At 41.0% G+C, this 21,514-nt stretch overlaps 2 protein-coding genes across 7 annotated transcripts in view; both read left to right on the top strand.

The window, feature by feature from the left end:
* The window catches only part of hivep1 (HIVEP zinc finger 1), a 60,947-nt gene extending 43,240 nt beyond the window's left edge, over positions 1-17,707 (top strand). For 5 of the 6 annotated variants that reach the window (XM_077194870.1, XM_077194871.1, XM_077194874.1 and 2 more), the window contains 7 exons: positions 4,598-4,651; positions 7,421-13,134; positions 13,266-13,402; positions 13,493-13,668; positions 14,239-14,340; positions 15,098-15,648; positions 15,904-17,707. In XM_077194870.1, coding sequence (XP_077050985.1) covers positions 4,598-4,651; positions 7,421-13,134; positions 13,266-13,402; positions 13,493-13,668; positions 14,239-14,340; positions 15,098-15,648; positions 15,904-17,064 — 7,895 coding nt within the window. In that variant the 3' untranslated portion in view covers positions 17,065-17,707. Of the gene's footprint in view, positions 1-4,597; positions 4,652-7,420; positions 13,135-13,265; positions 13,403-13,492; positions 13,669-14,238; positions 14,341-15,097; positions 15,811-15,903 lie in introns of all 6 variants that reach the window. The other variant, XM_077194875.1, reaches the window with a different exon arrangement.
* A 3,782-nt stretch (positions 17,708-21,489) lies between these two features.
* Positions 21,490-21,514, top strand: part of edn1 (endothelin 1) — a 2,828-nt gene continuing 2,803 nt past the window's right edge. Inside the window, exon 1 of the mRNA XM_077194869.1 lies at positions 21,490-21,514. This exon is cut by the window's right edge and continues 159 nt beyond it. The gene's annotated coding sequence lies outside the window, so the exon portion shown is untranslated.

The following is a 21,514-nucleotide window of genomic DNA, read 5'->3' as shown; positions in this document are numbered from 1 at the left end:
TGTTTGGAATGTTGTTCCAGGATGAACAAAGACCAGGAACATGTTGTACTTGTTGAAATCAGGTTCTGCCCTAACAGACCATCACTGGGGTAGTACCCTTAAAGGGACAATTTTGTACCACCAAAAGGTAAATGATAGAATAAAAGCCTAAAATAAATCAGATCATCATATAAAGCAATTGTATCTCTTCACAAGACTTGGATTAAACTGCTCAATTCATGGATTTTTTCTTATGACCTTTTTTATAAACTTTTTGGATCTTTTAAGTTTTGTTCACCTGGACTTTCAATGGAGGGGCAGAAACCTCTCAGGTTTTAAGAAAATATCTTAATTTATGTTTTGAAGATTAACCAAAAGTCTTATGCACGGATCAGACTACACGATTTTTGCCCGATTTTGGCACGATCTGTTTGACATAGGGTGCTATGGGGATTTGCAAACAACAAGGGGCGTTGGAACGCAAGAAACAATCGTTTTATCTCATCTAGTGTGTTCAAGTTGATGACAACCAAATTCGCACCACAGAAAGAGTAGCATGTTTCATTTTTTTTTCGGTCTTCCATGACAGGTTCCGTCACATCTGTTACATTGACCAATAGGAGCACAGAAGCTCTTCCTTACACAGCTTTCAAACAGTATTGGTGCAATGGAGGAAAGATTCATGGAGCTATGGCATTACTCCTGCCTTTCTGATGTTTCCTCAAGGGTCTACTACGACAGAATGAAAAAATATATTTACCCCAAGTTCTCTTTGGAGGATTCCATACTGTCATCTTCATGCAATCTAGGAATGTGTCCACTGTCAGGGTTTCTTTCTTTTTGGGGTTTTTCTGACGACAAGACATCCAGTGCAAAACACGCCACTTCGGTAGCCATTGTTTGTTTACGCTCACATCTGTCGGTCGATAGTTCTGCCTTCTCAATTACATCACATGTTGTTAAAGATGGCAAGCGATAATTTGTCAAAATTGACAAGAATTTAGGAGTCAAAATTGCGTAATCTTGACACTGTGACTATCGTAATAGATAAAAGTATCGTGTAGTCTGAACCCAGCATTATGAGTTTGAAACAACATTTTGTCCCTTTAAGGGTAAATATTACTACTCTAAGGTACTAATATGTCTCTTTTAAGGGTTAGATAAGGTACAATGTTGTCCGTTTAAGGCTATTGCCCCAGTGACAAGGTATAATTTTTGCTAATTTATTTTCTGTGTAACCAGGCATGAAGTGATAAGCTGCTTTTTCACTGGATCTGTTTTGTCCTAGGCATCTGTGACCACTATAAGTGACAAGTAACATGACAATTTATCAGTTGCTTGATTACAATACTGGTGTGATGTTGATTTGCACAGTGAGATCTCATTTGTCTAAAATCTCACTCCACTTTGCTGCATATCAAACACCACAAATGTTCTTAATGGTTGTGATTGTGTTGTGTCATGCAGCATTTGCTTTTTCAGTGTGGGCAGACAAGTTACTTGTGACTGGAAACTTTTCCTGGTTTGGACACGGTGTTAAAGGTACAATATGTAAGAATTTTGTAATGAAATATCCAAAAATCACTTGCACACTGTGGTATATTTCCTGCAGTTGTGTACTTGCAATATCCCAAAAGTTTCCAAAGATTTTTAATTTCAGAGAAATTCCAGTTTTAAATGATGCCTCGTCCCAGACTCCCTGTTCACTTGTCGCCTGTCAATGACGTAATATCCACGTTATCCCTGGTTTCCGCTCGTGCTGCCATAGTAACCATGGAGACAGATGTGGACAACAGCGTGTGGCACGCTCACGCTGTTGTTGTTGTTTCGTTCGGACAATATGGACCATGGCAAGCAGACTTTGGGACAAAAAGAGAACTAAAACGAGGATCAATATCAGCTTGGCATTTTCGAGATGCCGAGAGCTCCACGTCCTCCAAAAAACTTCGACTTGACAGAGCTCTTGCATGTACTTATTTAGACAGGTGACCAAATGTAAATACAACTAATCAATGTTATATAGTTCAACATTATGAAATGTTAGAATAGGATCAGTATGTTATTCAAATGTTGATCTAGCTTAGTATGATGTTCTCATACAGCCAACAAACTAACACATAGAATAACATTATAACTTTCAACACACTCAAATGCAGTTTAGTGTGATAGTGTAGACCAAGTGAAAAAGCACTGCGTTACCTCACAAGTTTCATTCGTCTAATAAAGTGACCTGTGTGAGTAGTAATTCAGCACTTGCGGGTAGTTCGGTAGAATGAAATGTCCTCATTCCTTTATATCCGTGGGACTTGCGTGTGGCACTGATATCTGTCTCTTATTAGCAATCACGCCCTGCTTCAAATCACAGTCATGTTAAAAACATCAATGTATTCACCCATCCATAAACATTATTAGATCCATCAGCTTGACGACAAGTTCCATAATTCCGCTGGAATTATGCGTCATCAACCTACGCCTTTGTTATTGTAAGAGGTTTGCGACCTCTAGCGGCGAAAACAATTACATATTGTAGCTTTAATCTCATGTAGCAGTTGAAACCAAGCATAATTATCTCTGGTAATGATTTTCCTGAAGTATGCAAAGAAGTCACTCGGCTCAACAGTGCTCTTGTGTTTGAGGCCGCTTTGCATTCGCTCAGTCCACAGTTGAGGAAACAGCACCTGCAACCACACTCTCTTTTGCTTCAAACCAATATATTCAGATTTTGATTTCTTGTTCACAGACTTTGAGTTCTTCCATCCTTGGTGGAGTTCTCGAACACCAACTAACCCGAGGAATTCGGGGACAGGGTTGGGTGGAGGGGGTCCTATTTGCGGTTCACTAAGTAACAGTTGTTATCTGATCCCTCATGTACTGATGTCCATATGCTCCATTTATTGCTCCAAACGGATGAGGGTAGGATAAATCTGAATGTGTGGTTGGATCAAGCGGTTCAACCTATAAATGTCTGTGGTGACTCAGCATCCAGAAATCCCCCAGATGATGGTGCAGAATGGGATGGTGTTATAATTGGCGATAACTGTGATCCTCCAGTGGAGGATTTTGCAGTATAATACTGTTGGACATTTTGAGCTCTGTAACTTTTAATAAATGAATATACTTGTGTTGTAATTTAAGAAAGCATTTCTAGAAAACAAGTTGTTTGTGACTTCTATTAGGGAAAGAAAAAATTAAGAATATTTCTTTATAGTAATTAACTCATAATACTTCTTAATGTAGTGATTTCAAATTCATAAATGTCGCTGTGATACAATAAACTAAATTATATGATTTCCATCTTGAAACACTTTAATAATTTATATTAGTATTTAATAATATTTTATACAATATATTCAGACATCTGTAATGGGAACATGGAAATATACAGCATAACAGGAATGACTCATTGTTTGTAGATTCATCAAAAGTTTCTCCATTTGTTTGTAACACTATATTGTACATGTTCCGATTTTACAGCTATTTGTTAAGATTAAAATCTTTTTTGTCAACCCGGGCTCAGAGACATGTTTTTCCCATGAATTATACTTGCATGCACATTGCACATGCAATGTTAGCATGCACACTTACATACATTTTTTTTTTGTGTGTGTGGTAAGTGATGCTGGATGTTGGTTGAAGGGAAAGATTTGCAAAGATTGGGTTATATATACATGTATATTTATTTTGGTTATATAACAGATTGAGCATAGAGAAAGAGAGGGTTGGGGGAGTTAATCAAGGGTGTGCCTTCAGCCCACTCATCATGACATTACATGCTGAAGCATTGGTCACTGGGCACCCCCTCGCAACTCCACCCTGTTCCTCTTGCAGTGAAGAGCGTCATTCCCATTACAGTGATCCAAAGCAGCGTCTGGGAGTCTCTTAGTGGCCAGGGCATTTTCCAAACATCAAGCAAGGATTCTTTCCGAAATCGCTCCGGTTCTCGCTTCACAGCGAGGCATTGTTTTCAAAGCAAACCGGTGTTTGCTCATGCTTTGTAATGAGGTTATGTGGTTGAAACACACCACACCAATCTGTTCTGCTTTTAGATGCTTTTTTTGCATTTGTGTATGCCATGGCTATGTGACTTAAGGTAGTGAAATGACTGCTTCTCATTCCTCTTACAGCACATGTACATGCATAGATACAAACACACACTCAGTACACACTGTCCTGGCTTGTCTTATATAATAATCAGTAATTGCATTCTAAAATTGGGTATTTTTTCAGTGTGCATATCCCTCCCACACACAGAGCAGATGATATGAAATATTAAATGTCTGCTGTACCTGTAAGATGTGAGAAGGAATGCTAGTTTTTTTTTTTTTTTTGCAGACCAATATTATTATATTATATTATATATTTACACAATATATTTAATATTACATATATACTACAATTATTGTATTGTATTCTATAATATTATTGATTTAGTGATACAGCAATATCCACCTCTAACAACTGTAATACTGTTGTATCATTAAAAAAAAATACTTATTGGACATTTGACTTTGACTTTGTTGTTGTTTTTTAAAGCTATATTTTGAAATGCTGCTTCATTCTGTCCAATATCGGATTTCAATGTGGCTAAAATGGAAATCTCGTTCTTTTTCTGTTTCAGATAAAATAGAGGAAGCACAGAAGGAGCTCAAAGACCCTAAAGTGGAACACAAAGGTATGATTCATAATATAAAATAACATTTCTGTGACTGTTCCTTTCAAATAACGTCCACAGAAAAATTTTCTCTCCGCCCCCTCCTCAATACCAAAACATTCAGTACCTAAGCTATTTCATTCTCTCAGAGAGGTACGAGCACGTCTGTTGCTTCAAAGAGGAATTGCAGGGTCTTTGTGCCACAGTTGAATCGCTCTGCTCATTAAGTTTTCAAGGTAGATGCTTTTCTGTGTGGAATCCAGGTCACATTTCTGAATATTTTTTCATACTTTATTCTGCTTCTCAACATTTAAATGTTCTACCACACCCTTTGCTTGTACTGGACTGTACCTGTACTGAGGTTATCTGGTCTGCCAGCATGTTGCTATCAATGGTGCATTGGATGTTCTGGGGGTTTCCTGAAGTTCTAGCACCTCTGTTGGCTTTGTTGTGCATGCACTCTGTACCTGTCACACTTTACACCATGGCAGTTAACATGTCTTTGGTTTAACCAGAAAACACGTGGAGCAGCCATTTCAAAGCTGTGTTTCACTAGCATACATGGAAAAACAGCAGAGCTGATGCATAATAGGCTGGATTGGGACAGTTTTATAGATTATGTAAAAGCAAAAAGTAAAACAAAAAAATTCCATAACATTACCATGGTGCCATGTTTTCATATAAACTAAGACTACAACAGGTCATAAACTTTTTTTTTTAAAGTACAATGTAAATAAATTGAATCCTTTGTTATCATGTAACAATAATATGACCATATTCATCTACCATCGTAGCATGATGGATTCATTTTAAATATTAGATTAACAATAATTAGGTTTATCCTGGCCTTATTTTTCATGTTGGGATGGGTTACATCAGAATGCAACTGGTTCAATAATATACATATATATAAATAATACGTAATATAAATATAAATAACACTCAAAATACAACAGGCAGTCATCTCCGTGAAAATACTGAATCTGTTAAAGGCGGTTAATTAGCTCAGAACTCAGATATGTCCTCATATCCTCTTTCTCATTCTCTAGAAACATGTTAGGAAGTTGTCTTATTAAGGTATAAACAAGAACTAAGTTAGATTGAAGTCTTGGTGAAATCCTAACAGGATATTTGAATTTCTAAGGCATCCAGGAATTTATGACATTGTAGTTCTAATGCTAACCACTTCTCTCCACCAACCATGCCAAGCAAAGTAAAGAAGGGAAACCCTAATAAGTGCAGGGTTGCCACAGATGTTCAGGCTTGGTTATGTGTTTTGTAACTACTTGGCGCCAGGCACACAAAGAGCCTTCAGTATTACTTTAAAACCACAGTGAATCCAAACACAGCAAATACGGTAAACTCTGCCCATCAGTGCATACTTGTGAACAAGTTTTAGTTGTGTATGCTCTACGACAGGTTTCCTTTTCCAAATTAATAGTGATTTGTTTTCGGCAAGATGTTGATTTAGGTGCTCAGGTCTTATTGCTCAGTCTCTGGACCACGTTCAATCTTGAGACAGATTTCACGAATTCACATAAGCTTATTCATCCACTTAAACACCTGCATGCAACTTATGTCTTATTGTCTTTCTCTGCCAACTGATTGAGAGCTTGTAGAAGAATAGAACAAGGAAAGGCTCATCCTAACTAACACAATTGCAATGTTGAATTAGATGTAGGAGAGCAAGTTAGGGAGGGTTTGGAAAGAGAGAGCGAGAGAGGGATAGTGACAGAGGGTTGAGAAACGGAGAGTGGGTTTTGTACATAATGATGCGTGGGCCTCAGTAGCAGCTCCGGAGATCTTCTAGATTCCAAAACAGTCTCGTCTATGTGCTAGCTGTCAGAGGTACCTATGCAGCTTATATTGCTAAGAAGAGGATTGTATTTTTTTTTTTCATTGTGAATTGAAGTTCTTTGCCAACACTACAATTCATCAACACTCATTGCTTAGGTATGTTTTGGTTGGTCTGATATAGCAAGATTTTTGCTGTTGTTGATTTGTCTGTATATCTTTTTGTCAGAATTCCGGGTAATTTGTGCCATTAAACGTAGAGTTTATGTTGATGTTTAGGTGTTGTGGAAAGTGCAGTATATGGTTGATTTTGTTTTTCTTACGAACTTTGCATGATGAAAGGTATTCTGCCAAAGGGGGAGGAAATGAAAGCAGAAAATAACACATGAGTGTTTGTTTTGAAGATTGACAGGAAAATGCCTGTGTAATTTGTGTGATGATAGATTACATAAACGTTGACTAAATTTGATCAAGAATCTTGATATATCACACTAATAGAGATTCATTTGATTTTTTGGTATGAAGGCTTTTTCTGCGCCTTTTTCTGTCTGATTTGAGGTGTAGGCTACATGTTATTGTGCTATGCACTGTACTGCATAGTCAAAAGTGTCAACAATAAGAATATAATTACAGTAATATGTCAATAATTAATTACTCAGAAGCCAGTTGTTGCAAGTTGTTATAATAATCCTGTTATAATAAAAATTGTACGAGTAACGTCATCAAGGATCCGGAAACTCAAAAACTGTCTCTAATTTAGTAATAATAAAAAAAAATAACCTTTACAAATCGTTTCGAGTAATTGTGTAATCCAAATGTTTCTTTTTCTTTGCTTTTTCCTCAGCCTTGTTCAAATTCTATTTTAGATTTTTCTATTTAAATAAGGAATATTTCATATATTATTTTTCCAATTATCTGAAATAAAATCTCAAAAGGTATTGGACAGAGTACGGTTGAATGTTGTTTAATTCTTTCTTTTTTTCTCCCCCCCTACAGACACAAATGAAAGTACTGGTAGAAACTCTGAGGTCATTAAAGGACTGAAGAGGAAAAAAGTTGTGGTACAAAACCAGCTAAAGAAAATACCAAAATCTCCTGTCAAAAAGCAATCGCAAACCAAGAAGTCAATTTCTCCAAACATCTCTTCACCCAAGGAAGCCACACCCTCTTCTTCTTTTTCTAGTGGTCCATCACATGGATTACCTAACCCTCAAGATGCTGAAGATGCACCGCAGGAGGCATCTGAATCTAGAGCAGTAAAATTGGAGCACGAGGAGTCATCAACCTCAGAGCCACAGGCTCTCAGCCACAAAAGTTCTGAAGAAGAACCTTGTGCTGCAGGGCCAGTGCGGACAAAAAGCTGGTGTGGCAACAGCAGCAATAAAAACGCATCTCCCTCTCACACAAGTGCTCCCCTTGAGGTATTGCTCAAGGCTATGGAGCCAGATTTCAATACACTGAAAGAAAGGAAGAACAGCAGTCCAATAAGACATCTTGGAAAATCAGTTTCCATTCCTGTCACGTATTCAGACTATGCTGTGGCTATGCCTGCTGTTAATTTCAATGTCCATTCACAACCCTCATTTATGCCACAATTCAACACAGCCAAACACTTCTACAGCAGTGTGGCATCTACAGGGCAACAATCAACACAGCAGTATGTGAACATGTCAGGAAATCGTCAGCAGGACAAACCAGGGTTCCAGAAAAGCTACAGTGTGGGTCCTTCACTTAACTTGACGCATGCACCTGTTCCATCTGGATCAAGTGGTTTCCCTCAAAGCCAGCCCCCTGTTGTTCAAACATGCCAGTCTCTGTCAGCCACAGTACCCAACTCAATTCAAGTCCCAGTCACACCTGGTTTCAACCCTGTTCAGATGACAACTGTGGTCAACTTTGGTGCAAATCAAGTATCTGATATCTCTGCAAAAGATCAAAAACCAAAAAAGCAAGGGAAGTATGTCTGTGAATACTGTAAAAGAGCTTGTGCCAAGCCAAGTGTGCTTCTAAAACACATACGGTCCCACACAGGAGAGAGACCTTACCCGTGTGTGACTTGTGGCTTTTCATTTAAGACAAAGAGCAACTTATACAAGCATAAGAAGTCTCATGCTCATGCCATTAAACTGGGTTTGGTTAAAGACCCCGGGAGTGGATCCCTCTCCCAAGAATCGGATAAAGGTCTGCCAACACATTCTGATGTGGAGGAAAGCGGGGACAGTGATGAAGGTAGTACAGCTGACTTAGACCCGGATTCTTCACAGAGCAGTCTAACAGCATTATCTGAGAGCAGTTTGCAGAGTGCAGGCATGGTACCAGGAAGCCACGGAGAATCAGAGCATTTGTTGGTGTTTGAAACTCTGAAAACATTGGCTACACAGAGAGGATGTGAGCCAAAGGTCACTGCTGCTCTCCCTAAAGTGGTTGTCCACCCTGTAAATGTTTCGCCTTTGCGTGCAGACAGCCCAAGAGTTACAGATTCAGCACCTGAACATGCCACAGCCCAGAGACAAAGGGATTTCCAGCCAGCAAACCTTCGGTCCAATGTAATGGTTCTGTCCTCACTGAAAGAAGTGGATTGCTCAAGTCCTCTACAAGATTCAGTTAGTGAGGATGAAGATCAGCATTGTAAATCACCACTGGGAGGCAGCCATGCCCAACTACAAAGGCAACAAGCAACTGATTCCTCTCAACAGCCACAAGGCAAGTGCCTGCTAAGTCCTCGGAGTCTTGGAAGCACTGACTCTGGCTACTTTTCACGTTCTGAGAGTGCAGATCAAGCTATGAGTCCCCCAAGTCCTTTTGTTAAGATTACTCCACCAGCAGCAACCGACATTACAAAAACCCCACAAGTTCCTCCTTCCCCGGTTGTGGCAACTGTCATGCATGTAGCATCTATTGAGAAGCCTCGAGTTCCTTCTGTACAAATGCGTCCTCCATTGGAAACTAAAGCTCTATCTCTTGAGGAGCGTATCTCAAAGTTGATCTCAGACAACGAGGCTGTTGTGGATGACAAGCAACTAGACAGTGTCAAACCCAGACGGACTTCTCTTTCCCGAAGGGGTAGCATTGATTCCCCTAAATCCTACATATTTAAAGACTCTTTTCAGTTTGATCTAAAACCACCAGTAAGAAGATCTAGTTCCAACTCGGACATACCAAAATCTCCTTTCACTCCTACAGACAAATCAAAGCCAGTATTTCTTCTTTCTGTACCACCTCAGTACCCAGCCATGGATTGTTTACCAATTACAAGAAGTAATTCAATGCCCACCACACCTGGTCAGTCAGCTCTCTTCCCCAATCTAACCGCTCAACCTCACCCACTAAGGATCTGTCATTCATTTGATGACAAGATTAGCTCACTAAATGATGATGTATTCTCTTCAGCTCCCTCTACTCCAAATTCTGCTGTGCATCCTCGTACCCTAGTGAGGCAGATAGCAGTAGAGGATTTGTCCACAAATGATGGTCACGTTCTTATCTCAGTTCATTCCATGGATGAGAGCCATCATGGACCAAGTATTACACATGAGCTGAGAAGTAAGTCTTTTGAGCATGCAACAGAAAGAAACCGAAAACCCCAGCAAAACAAAGGGACAATGTACGAATGTGAGACTTGTCGTAACCGTTACAGAAAACTAGAAAATTTTGAAAATCACAAGAAGTTTTATTGTTCTGAACTGCATGGTCCAAAAAACAAGCCTATGCATGCCAGAGAGATTGAGCCAGAAGTGTTTGGACGTGGAATTCAGCAGCCTCTTTTGAACAGAAATGCAGTAATTACTGGCATTGTAGAGCAACCACTCATGGTAAGAAAAAGAAGGAAAATTAAAAGTGTTGGAGATGATGATGACCAATCTCCAACTGAGACCACGCCTCCATGTTCAAGAAGTTTTGACTCCTGCCAGGCCTCTACAGATTTGATAGGACGACCTTATTCTCACCATACCCAATCTTTAAGTAACTCTGCTATTTTAGGACAAATACAAATCATTGGTAGAGCTACAGAATCCCAAGAGTCAAGACTATCTCCAATAAGAGAGGCTCAGATCAGCACACCAAATAAAGAAAGAGGTGACCTCCAGAGACAAGGAAGTGGAACTTCAGTCATTCGACACACCAACTCCCTCAGCAGACCAAATTCTTTTGAGACATCCGAGTCCATTGACAGGTCATCTCCAGTTGATCCTGGGGAAAAGGAAGTAAAGAGCTCTGTAAAAGGCCATACAGAGGCTGTAGTGAATTCTTTCTCACAAAGTTATCATGACAGAATGTCAACACCTAAATGTGCCAGCCAAGGGATGGAACCTCATGGTAAGCAAACCTTTACCATTAATAGTGACGGCACACCTGTACACCAATCACGGCTTGTGCGCCAGAATAACATTCAAGTCCCTGAAATCTTAGTGACAGAGGAACCAGACAGAGGTCATGAAACTCATGAAAAAGTTGTAGAATCAACAGAGAAACCTGCAGATACATTTAACTGGCCTCAGAGGAGTGAGAGCTTGTCCAAACTGCCGACGGAAAAACTCCCCCCAAAGAAAAAGCGCATCAGACTTGCTCAAATGGAACACTCTTCTGGTGAATCCAGCTTTGAGTCAAGTCTCTCTCGTAGCCTCAGTAGAGATAGTAGCTTGTCAAGGTGCTCTAGTATTTCAGCCTCTTTTGACAGAGATGATCCACCAAGATCTGACAGCCCATCAAGGGCTGATAGTGTTGGGAAGCCACCAGAAGCTCAAGCAATCCCAGTAGCAAACAACACTCTTGGAGTGCCAGGCATGATGAGACGCGCTACCTCAGAACAGATCAGCTGCACTCAGTCATCAGTGGAAATTTCTTGTGACTACCGTAGCAAATCCTTTGACTGCAGCAGCATGTCACCCAGCAGGCCTTTGCCACCAATACAGACTGCCCTGCCAAAAACTACACAATGTCCTCCAACTACACAGGTGCCTCTCATTGAAAGAAGAAGAGGGCCTCTAGTACGTCAAATGTCCTTGAAGATTGCACCAGAGCCTCAATTGGCAGTGAAACAGACCCCCCCCATCCAAAGAGTCCCCTTCACCAATGAATGCTCTGGGTCCCAACCTAGACCAGTAAATCTAAACACATCTACACTTCTTCAGTCCTTTGTCCTACATTCTGGAGAGGCCCCGCTAACAAAAACTGAGCAAATGGTTCAAAGCATCAACCTTGGAACCCAAACCCAACAACCCCAAGTTCACGGCCTTCCACATCCATGGCATCAGACCTCAAGGGTTGTGGCATGCCACATGCAACCTCTGGTCAATGTGGGGGCTGGTCAGACAGACATTCAGAAGAGCTCTGATGAAAAAAATCAGAAGTGCTTTGAACCTAAATACCAAATGAATTGCCACGTACTAAAAACAGGCCAGACATATTCTTTACCAGGTGTGCAAGGCACGCAGATCACATTGCCAGTCATAACAATACCAATTGCTAAGGAAATTAAAGTGTCACAGCCAAATGATGGAATGCAAAATGTCTATGTAGCACAACAAGCTTATAAGGCTGTAATCAATAAGCCTCCAATTGTACTGCCTGCTGGTGCACTTGTTGATACAACATCTCATATAACGCCAGTATCTACACCTGTACCACAGATTCTAATTACCCATGAGCACACCCTTGCACCTGCATCTGCGGTTTCTAAGGTCAACTTCCCTATGGTACATGTTGTGAAAAGTAATTCAAAGATTGGACCAGAAATCCAAGCACACAGAGAACATGGGTCTGTTGCTATACAGATGAAAAACAACACGAAAACCACTGACCAAAACCAAACCACTGATAAAAGCATCCTGTCCCTTGGTTCACTGCATTGTACACAAAAACTGGCTTCTGCAAATTTATGCCCCCAAGAATCCACTGCCTCAAGCAAACGTATGCTTTCTCCTGCCAACAGCCTGGACATTGCTATGGAAAAGACACAGAAACGGGCTAAAGATGAGCATGGAGCTGCATGTCTCACTGATGGTAGATCTCTAAACTATTTGAACTCAAAGATGTCAGAAATGACCAGGCAGAGGAAGTTAATGCTGGTTAGACAGGTCTGTACTACAGAGCCAGTGGATAGCCCAATTGAGACTGATGCCCCAGAACAATTACCAGAGATTTCTGAAGCTGTAAAGAACACCCAGGCACCAGTATCTCAGATAACAACAACTGAGGTCAGTGAACAGGAGATGGAGAGAACACCTACCACAACACCTGCTACACATTCTTCACCTGGAGTTCGAAGCTATGCCATGACAGAAAATTCCACTCTGAAGCCACAAGAAAAACCTGAAGAGCAGCGCTGGTCTCCATCGAAATCACCTCTGAGGCCTTCAACATTTCAAGGACAAGTGAAGTTAGCTTCTTCGGTGTCCGTTGTCAACACCAGAGACAGCCATCGCCTGTCTTTCCCTAGTCTGAAAACAGCTACAACCTTCACCTGGTGTTTTCTCATGAAAAGGAAATCCCTCCATATTCAGCAGACAGACCAGAGGATCTCTGCCTACTCTGCATGGGTAGTAAACCCAAACAATCCCAATCCATTGGGGCTTCCCACCAAAGTAGTTATGTCCTTGTTCGACTCCAAACAGACATCCAAGAAAATACACTACACCCAAGCAAAAACAACAACGTTGAAATCTGACATCTTGACCTACTCTGGGAAGCTGAAGGACATCTTACCAAAAGTAAGAGCATTTTCACCCGACTGATGCTGCTTTAACAGTTAGCTTTTATATTGTTTGCTATTTTTTATTCTTAATGCATTTGTTATGGTGCATGCATGATTAACAAATTATTGTACTTTGTATTGTTTCAGGTTTTGATTCAGCAAAGATCTGTGCCAATTGAGAATAGTGGAAAGATAAAACCAGAGACTCAACCAATTAATCAGACCGAGTCAGACAGAGACTCCTCCAAATCTGAACCCCAACGAGTAAAGATCTTTGACGGAGGGTTTGTAAATATTAAAATTTATCTTACCCCACTTTCTAAATATGTAATAGGAAATAGTGATTTGATGTGCTATTTGTGGTATATTTTCAGTTACAAATCGAATGAGGAGTATGTGTATGTTAGGGGACGTGGAAGAGGAAAATACATCTGTGAGGAATGTGGAATTCGCTGCAAGAAACCTAGCATGCTGCGGAAACACATCCGTACTCATTCAGACATTCGTCCATTTCACTGCACGCACTGCAACTTCTCTTTCAAGACTAAAGGTGGGTTCAGCCTGAAACACTGATTTTAAAGCTGTAATGGGTAAATTTAGTTTTCTTCAATTGGCAAAATTACCATCAATGAACAGGAAAAAGAAGATACTAAAAACTGACTTCATTTTAATCCATAATAACTCTGTTTCATGTCTACCATCATAAATACCCAACTCATACAATTGCATAAGGACAAATCTAAACAGGTTTTTAACTTAAACGTTTAAATGAAGTTTTAATGAAATGTGAGATCAGTTAGGTAATTGAGATCATTCTTAGGGATGGCTGGAAATTGTTTCTATGCTTTTTTTTCTTACCTGCATTTTTTTTTTGATGAAGATTCTGCCTGTTCTCTTAAAAAAAGCCAGTATGATTCATCACTGTTGAACTTCCCACGCTGCACTGCAGAACAGCACACAGTGTCAGACCAGCCCACGTTCCTTTAAGAACTTCTTTATCAGTTACTCACCCATTACATAGAGCTAGTGCTTGGGAACATGTCATGCTTATGTAAACCACTCCCATGCCCTGCATCCGCCTCCCACCTGAGTGACCTCTCTGTTCCCTTTATCCACGCAGGGAACCTTACCAAGCACATGAAGTCCAAAGCCCACAGCAAGAAGTGCATGGAAATGGGAGTTTCTGTGGGTATTATTGAGGACCAGGACACAGAAGACTCAGGTAGAAGTCTCTCATGCATTTTTGGGAATAAAAGTCTTAAACATTGAATAAAGGGGTTCATTTCATGAAGACCCACACTTTTACTACTCAGAAAGCAGAAACTATAGTTTTGATTACACCTTTACATAGTTATTTTTAATTACATAATCAACCTGACCATTAATAGGTTTAATAATAATAGAACCATCTGTTAAATGTGGATTGTCTCTTGCTATGTTCTAGTGCAGTGATGATCAATGGCAATGTCATGGTCTAATTAGAGCTTCTAAACGTCTTTTTCCTTGTTAACTCTTGGTGCATGTGGGTGGCATACACAGCGTTTACCGCGAGGAAATTGCAGCATCTAATTTTAGCAGGAAAGAGAGAGAGAGAGAAGCTGTGAGCTTTCTCTGGTCTCAGTTACGGAGAGCATATTTGTTTTCCTCTCACACAGTTCTACACAAGCTGTCAAGCACAGGCTGCATTTGTGGTCTGAGGTGTTAATGTCTTCCCTATATTATGAGAGGGGTGTTTCTAGACCTATTATTCCTTTTTTTCTATGCAGAAGGACCAAACATTACTTAAAGATTCCTAAAGAGTAATGGTCATACTATCCCAGTGATGAAATAATTTTGTGCATCATTTTGAAAAAATAAAGTTCCTAGGAGACTTTTCCAAGTAGAACCTGCTCTTTTATAGCTATGCGTTAGGATTAGCTATGTTATATTTTATAATTCCTCCTGTTCTTTTTGGTCATTACCTTGTTTTTCCCCCAAAGGTGATCGAGGAAGAGCAGGAAGTGCTGACAGACAGGACTCAGATGGTGATGACTCTGATGGCCCAGATGATGAAGATAACGATGGAGAAGAGGAAGACGAGGAGGACAGTCAGGCAGAATCTGGCCTCTCTGCAACACCTTCTGTTTCTGCAAGCCCACAGCATTTTCCTGCTAACCAAGCCGACACAGCTCCTAGCTCTCTGCTGGCTCAGATGTCCATCAGCCCGAATCTAACCCCAGCTCCTCAACCTCAGCCTCCTCCAGCTTCAGACTCCCAGACTTCAGACACAGAGTCTGTGGCTATGATGAGCCCAGTTTCATTGGTCAGACAGATGTCAATTTCTGCATCCTGCTCCAGCCCCGGCCCTAGTCCCACCTCTTTCACATCCCACCCCGCCCCCGCCCCTGCCTCAGAATCCCAGAACTCTGATACTGACTCCGTACACATGATGAGCCCAGTGTCACCTTGCAGGCAGATGTCCATCGACTACCCTGAATTTGACGTTCCCCCTAGTCCCCCAGTGCCAGGCAAGGGCGCCAAGCTCGGCCAGGTGAGACCCGTGTCCTCGCAATCATTGTCTTTCTCGTCGTACATCCCTCCCTCTCTACATGTACACCTCACCCCATACCAGTACCCGACCCCATATTCATTCAAATGTCTTGAGTCTCGCATGCCTGCCACGTCAGCAAAACTGCTTTGAATGCATGAAAAGGTGAATAGAATTTTAACTGGTAGTCAGTGACTGCAATTTTGTGTTGCTTGGCAGTGTTGATAAAAGTTTTTCATAACATTGTTTTTTTAACAGGATGGAGTGTCGAGCACCATTTCTCAGCCTGCAAGTGAGTGCAATGCCAATGTTGACCGTGGTACTCAGACCTCTTCTGACCCTCTTCAGGGACCCATGCACTTTCCAAATGCAGGTTCGATCCACGAGTCCAGAGTAGGAGCCACTACTCATCTCTTCAGCCACCTGCCTTTGCACTCCCAACAGCCCCCTCGTTCTCCATACAGCATGGTACCTGTGGGTGGAATCCAGCTTGTTCCTGCAGGCTTGGCTGCTTACTCCACATTTGTACCCATTCAGGCTGGACCAGTCCAGCTAACCATCCCAGCACTCAGCGTTATTCACCGGCAGACTGGCAGCCCTCTCCCAGCCCCTAATACCTCACCCCGGCCAGATGGTTCTCCGATCCAGCCGCTGGTAGTCCAGGAGCCAGTCAGTAGTGTACTGCCTTGTTTCCCTCTGGGCCAAGTGGCAGGGCTTCAGACACTTGGTGCTCCCCAGACTGCCCTGCAGCCTATGGGTTTGGAGACCTTGAGTGTTGTGGGTTTAGCCAACTCCAGCCAGCTGGTGCCTCAACAGAGTCTGCCATTAAATGCCACCCTAGGCGTGCAGGTGTTGGCAGCTAGCCCCAACCCTCAGTGCAGCACTGCTTCCCCAGCACAAATCCCTGGCCTGCAGTTTCTAAATATTGCCCTGCCCGCCCTTATACCATCCCTAAGCCCTCTATCAGCTCTCAGCCCACTACCTGCTGCCCAGGACAAGCCACGTAGCCCTGGGGGTGTAGCGTCTGCACCTCCACCATCACAGGTTGCAGAATCACTACCACCAACTATTCCCTCAGCCAGTCATCCACCAGCCAATGCAGGAAATGATCCTACAAAAACAAAGCCATCCATAGAGGCGAAGCAGGTCTCTAAAATCAGCACTAGCGCTGGATCTAAGGATACAGGGCGCACAGAGAAGACTACAGCAATGGTGGAACAACCAAAAACACCACCACAACCATCTTCGTTCTCCTCGCCCTCCTCCTCTAATGAGAGAGGCTGTGATCTTGCACACAAGGCAACAGCAGGTGGGGCTAGTGAAGTGAAACCACATCAACATGTCTCTAGACAACCAGTGACTGATGACTACAATGAAGCCTCCAGCGATGATGAGGACAGACTTGTCATAGCTACCTGAGAGTCCCAATAAAAGCTCTTTCTTTTCTGCCTATGAATTTCTCGCTTTGTTTTTCCACCTCTTTCTCCCTCTTTTTTGTAAAACTGTGTCACTTTGTAAAACTGAAACACTTCAGGAGGTTTGCAGCTCTGCAAGCCTTCTCTAAAAGCACATTTCTGACAGTCATATTGTATGTGCAATCATAAATGATGACCAATTATTTTATTTTGTACTCTTTTGTCAGCACCAGACAGTTATTTTCTTTTTGTACATGTTGTATAGACAATTGTGCCTTTTGGAGTTTCACGTTTAGAAACCTGTATATAATATCTTATAAATCTAGTAGTTGCCTATTAAGTTGATATGGAAATTAAAGAAGAATAGAGGAAATTTGTTTTATTTTTAAATGTTTTCATTTTGAAAAGTTTTATGTCTATCGTAAATTGATGGGGAAATTAATGTCGTACTGATATATACACATTTCTATGGCTTTTGGGGGTCAGTGTTCCTGTGCACAGATGTTGTGGTCAAGTATTTATTATATTACACCTGGTGCCCATTTTGAACTCCATAAGTCCATAGGTATGAGTAAAATGGTGGCTTTACATTTGCTGTATCTATAATATCGACAGTATCAGTAAAACCTTGTTTACAAGTGCAGAAACGCCTCTGAAGTCTCATTTTTTCTTTTTTAACCAGTGTAATTAGCTATCTGATTTGTTGTCTTTTTATCCTTTAATCAACCAATAGAAAGGGTTGTTCCTGAGGCTCTCCAAGGCACTAGAATTATTCAGCAGTTCAAATCACTAATGAGGAGCTTGGAGAGGCCAGCAAATGACGTCACCAATCAGCTCCTTTACGAGGATTATTGACTGTGACATTGTCCTTGCCTCAAGAGGCTTGTAGCAAAAGCTCTCATTACAGCCCTGGAATGACTCATTCAATTGACAGTATTTGCTGTCTGCCGCTGCAGTCTGCCATGTCTGTGAATCAATAGTGTCACCTGCTGGACGAGTCGTGTCACTGCAGGCAAAGCAGAGGAGTATAGGGTGCATCATGCAGGAAGGTGGGGTGGGGGAATATGTTGCTTAGTTACCCAGCCCACAGAAGAACATAAGTGTGGGTGAGACTCTCTGGAAAGAGCTCTGAACATTCAGTCCATCCAAACCTAGTGAATTTAGTCAAAGTGAGAGTAGAATATTGAAATCCCTTGTGTATACTAAACTCTTCTGCATCCAATGGAAATGTCATTAGATTATGTCATTATTATCTAAATCAAACATTCCACTTCATTATGACCAGAATTATTTTCTTTAATTGGTAAATTTGCTGACCTCAATGCATATTTACAATAAATCAATGCATGTTTACATCAGTGCTGTTTCTATTTACAGGTGCTGGTCATATAATTAGAATATCATCAAAAAGTTGATTTATTTCAGTAATTCCATTCAAAAAGGGACATTTGGATGTTATATTCATTCATTACACACTGATATATTTCAAGTGTTCATTCCTTTTAATTTTGATGAATATAACTCACAACTTAAAAAAAAATCAGTATCTCAGAAAATTAGAATATTGTGAAAAGGTTCAATATTGAAGACACCTGGTGCCACACTCTAATCAGCTAATTAACTCAAAACACCTGCAAAGGCCTTTAAATGGTCTCTCAGTCTAGTTCTGTAGGCTACACAATAATAGAGAAGACTGTTGACCTGACAGCTGTCCAAAAGACGACCATTGACATCTTGCACAAGGAGGGCAAAAGACAAAAGGTCATTGCTAAAGATGCTGGCTGTTTACAGAGCTCTGTGTCCAAGCAGATTAATAGAGAGCCGAAGGGAAGGAAAATATGTGGTAGAAAAGTGTACAAGCAATAGGGATAACCGCACCCTGGAGAGGATTGTGAAACAAAACCCATACAAAAATGTGGGGGACATTCACAAAGAGTGGACTGCAGCTGGAGTCAGTGCTTCAAGAACCACCACGCACAGACGTATGCAAGACATGGGTTTCAGCTGTCGCATTCCTTGTCAACCCACGCGTCTCGCCTGGACTAAAGACAATAAGGACTGGACTGCTGCTTAGTGGTCAAAAGTTATGTTCTCTTATTAAAGTAAATTTTGCATTTCCTTTGGAAACCAAGGTCCCAAAGTCTGGAGGAAGAGAGGAGAGGCACAGAATCCACGTTGCTTGAAGTCCAGTGTAAAGTTTCCACAGTCAGTGATGGTTTGGGGTGCCATGTCATCTGCTGGTGTTGGTCCACTGTGTTTTCTGAGGTCCAAGGTCAACACAGTCGTCTACCAGGAAGTTTTAGAGCACTTCATGCTTCCTGCTGCTGATCAACTTTATGGAGATGCAGATTTCATTTTCCAACAGGACTTGGCACCTGCACACAGTGCCAAAGCTACCAGTACTTGATTTAAGGACCATGGTATCCCTGTTCTTAATTGGCCAGCAAACTCGCCTGACCTTAACCCTATAGAAAATCTATGGGGTATTGTGAAGAGGAAGATGCGATACGCCAGACCCAACAATGCAAAAGAGCTGAAGGCCACTATCAGAGCAACCTGAGCAAATAACACCTGAGCAGTGCCACATACTGATCGACTCCATGCCACGCCGCATTGCTGCAGTAATTCAAGCAAAAGGACCCCCAACTAAGTATTGAGTGCTGTACATGCTCATACTTTTCATGTTCATACTTTTCATGTTCATACTTATATCAGTCTGTGTGTAATGAATGAATATAATATCCAAATTTCATTTTTTGAATGGAATTACTGAAATAAATCAACTTTTTGATGATATTCTAATTGTGTGACCAGCAACATATAAAAAGAACAAGTATCATCGTTTCGACCTGTATGTACAGGTGAGGCTTAACCTTGACTATGAGTGCAATGTCAGAATATTTGGAAAACTATTACTGTATCATGCCACCCTTGCCTGAGGAGAGCTCAGAGCAACATTGAAAAACAGAACTGCATATTTCCATAATTGTCCTTAATGCAGCATCCATTTGCATCTGATCTTAATAGATTGCTTTTATTGTTATCTTAAATCTCTGTCTTAGATGGAACAAGCATGAACAAGCTACACGTATGGAGTCTTAGTGCTGTAATATTTAAAGGGACAGTTCAGACAAAAATGAAAATTCTGTTATTGATTACTCACCCTTATGTCGTTCTAAACCTGTAAGACTTTCTTTCATCTTTGGAGCACAAATTAAGAACTTTTTGATGAAATCTGAGAGCTTTCTGTAGGCCTACTCCTACTTCAGAAAATTTGGACAAAACTGCTAAATTCATATGGATTCGTTTTGGCGATCTCCTTATGAATGTTTTGAAGCATCAAAGTGGTAGTTGTATAGCTGCCAATGGAGGGACAGACATCTCTCAGATTTCATCAAACAGATTTTCATTTGTGTTCCGAAGATCTTAAAGTTTTACTGGTTTGGGACGACATGAGGGTGAGTAATTATTGACAGAATTTTTGGGTGAACTATCCCTTTAATACATTTTTGGAGCGGGTGGATGAGGGTTGGGTGATTGTGCACAAACTGGCATGAGTTTCTATTAACAGGGTTTTCCATTGGGCAGGGACAGAGCTGGAGGCTAAAGTTTCTGAACTGCTGCTGCTAGTAGCCTATCATTTACCCATTTAGTGAGACCATTTAAACCTAAAGGGATTCAGGGAAACACAAATGTAAAATCTCTTGTAAATCTGAAGCTGTGAAGATTATTTTTATCTCATTGATATATTAATGTAAATTAACAATTACAACGAACAAATATTTTCAAATATTCAAGAATGTAAATTGTAATGAAATTCCTATAGCCTACTGGCAAGCAGCCAGCAGGTTCAACTTAGCCTACCCCATATAGGGTGCTCCAGTAGCGGGATTTTGTTTTCTCGACATATTTAAGGAAGTATTTTTTTTCTGGGCAATATCTACGAAAATGTTCTTTTTTTTCTTTCTTTTTTTAGAACTTGACATTTCAACTAACATTTCGATACACTGAGAAACATTCCGTAAAACGTAACTAACCCTGATCTACCCTATATGAATATGTAATACAAAGAATTTGAAGAATATATTACTTACATTTATTTGTCAGAATAGTCAGATTATTCCTCCTGACTTTTTGTGTTGAAAACCTTTTTTGACGTCTCATATATTTGTGTGCGTATGTACTCGCGCGCCCTCTACTGCCCTATATGAAAACTACTCATTTAAGTCATTTTTCTTACCATAAATACTTGGCACCGAACGACCGCCCGGCGTCTCCATCCCGCTGGAATCCCAGGAATACAAAGTTCTTATCTCGCTCCACACGTTGCTTGTCTGTGACTATTAACAAACAGCATTGTGTTCGCGTGAGTGAGCGGGCGGGAGGCGGAGAGCGCGAGTATATAAGCGCTCCTGTACTAGAGTGAGCTCGAGACTCCAGAATAATGCACTGAG

Source organism: Siphateles boraxobius, unplaced genomic scaffold, assembly GCF_051911475.1.
Source record: "Siphateles boraxobius isolate OS27281-9 unplaced genomic scaffold, OSU_SipBor_1 33, whole genome shotgun sequence".
NCBI classification, from domain to species: Eukaryota; Metazoa; Chordata; class Actinopteri; order Cypriniformes; family Leuciscidae; genus Siphateles; species Siphateles boraxobius.
This window is presented reverse-complemented; position numbering and strand designations above follow the sequence as displayed.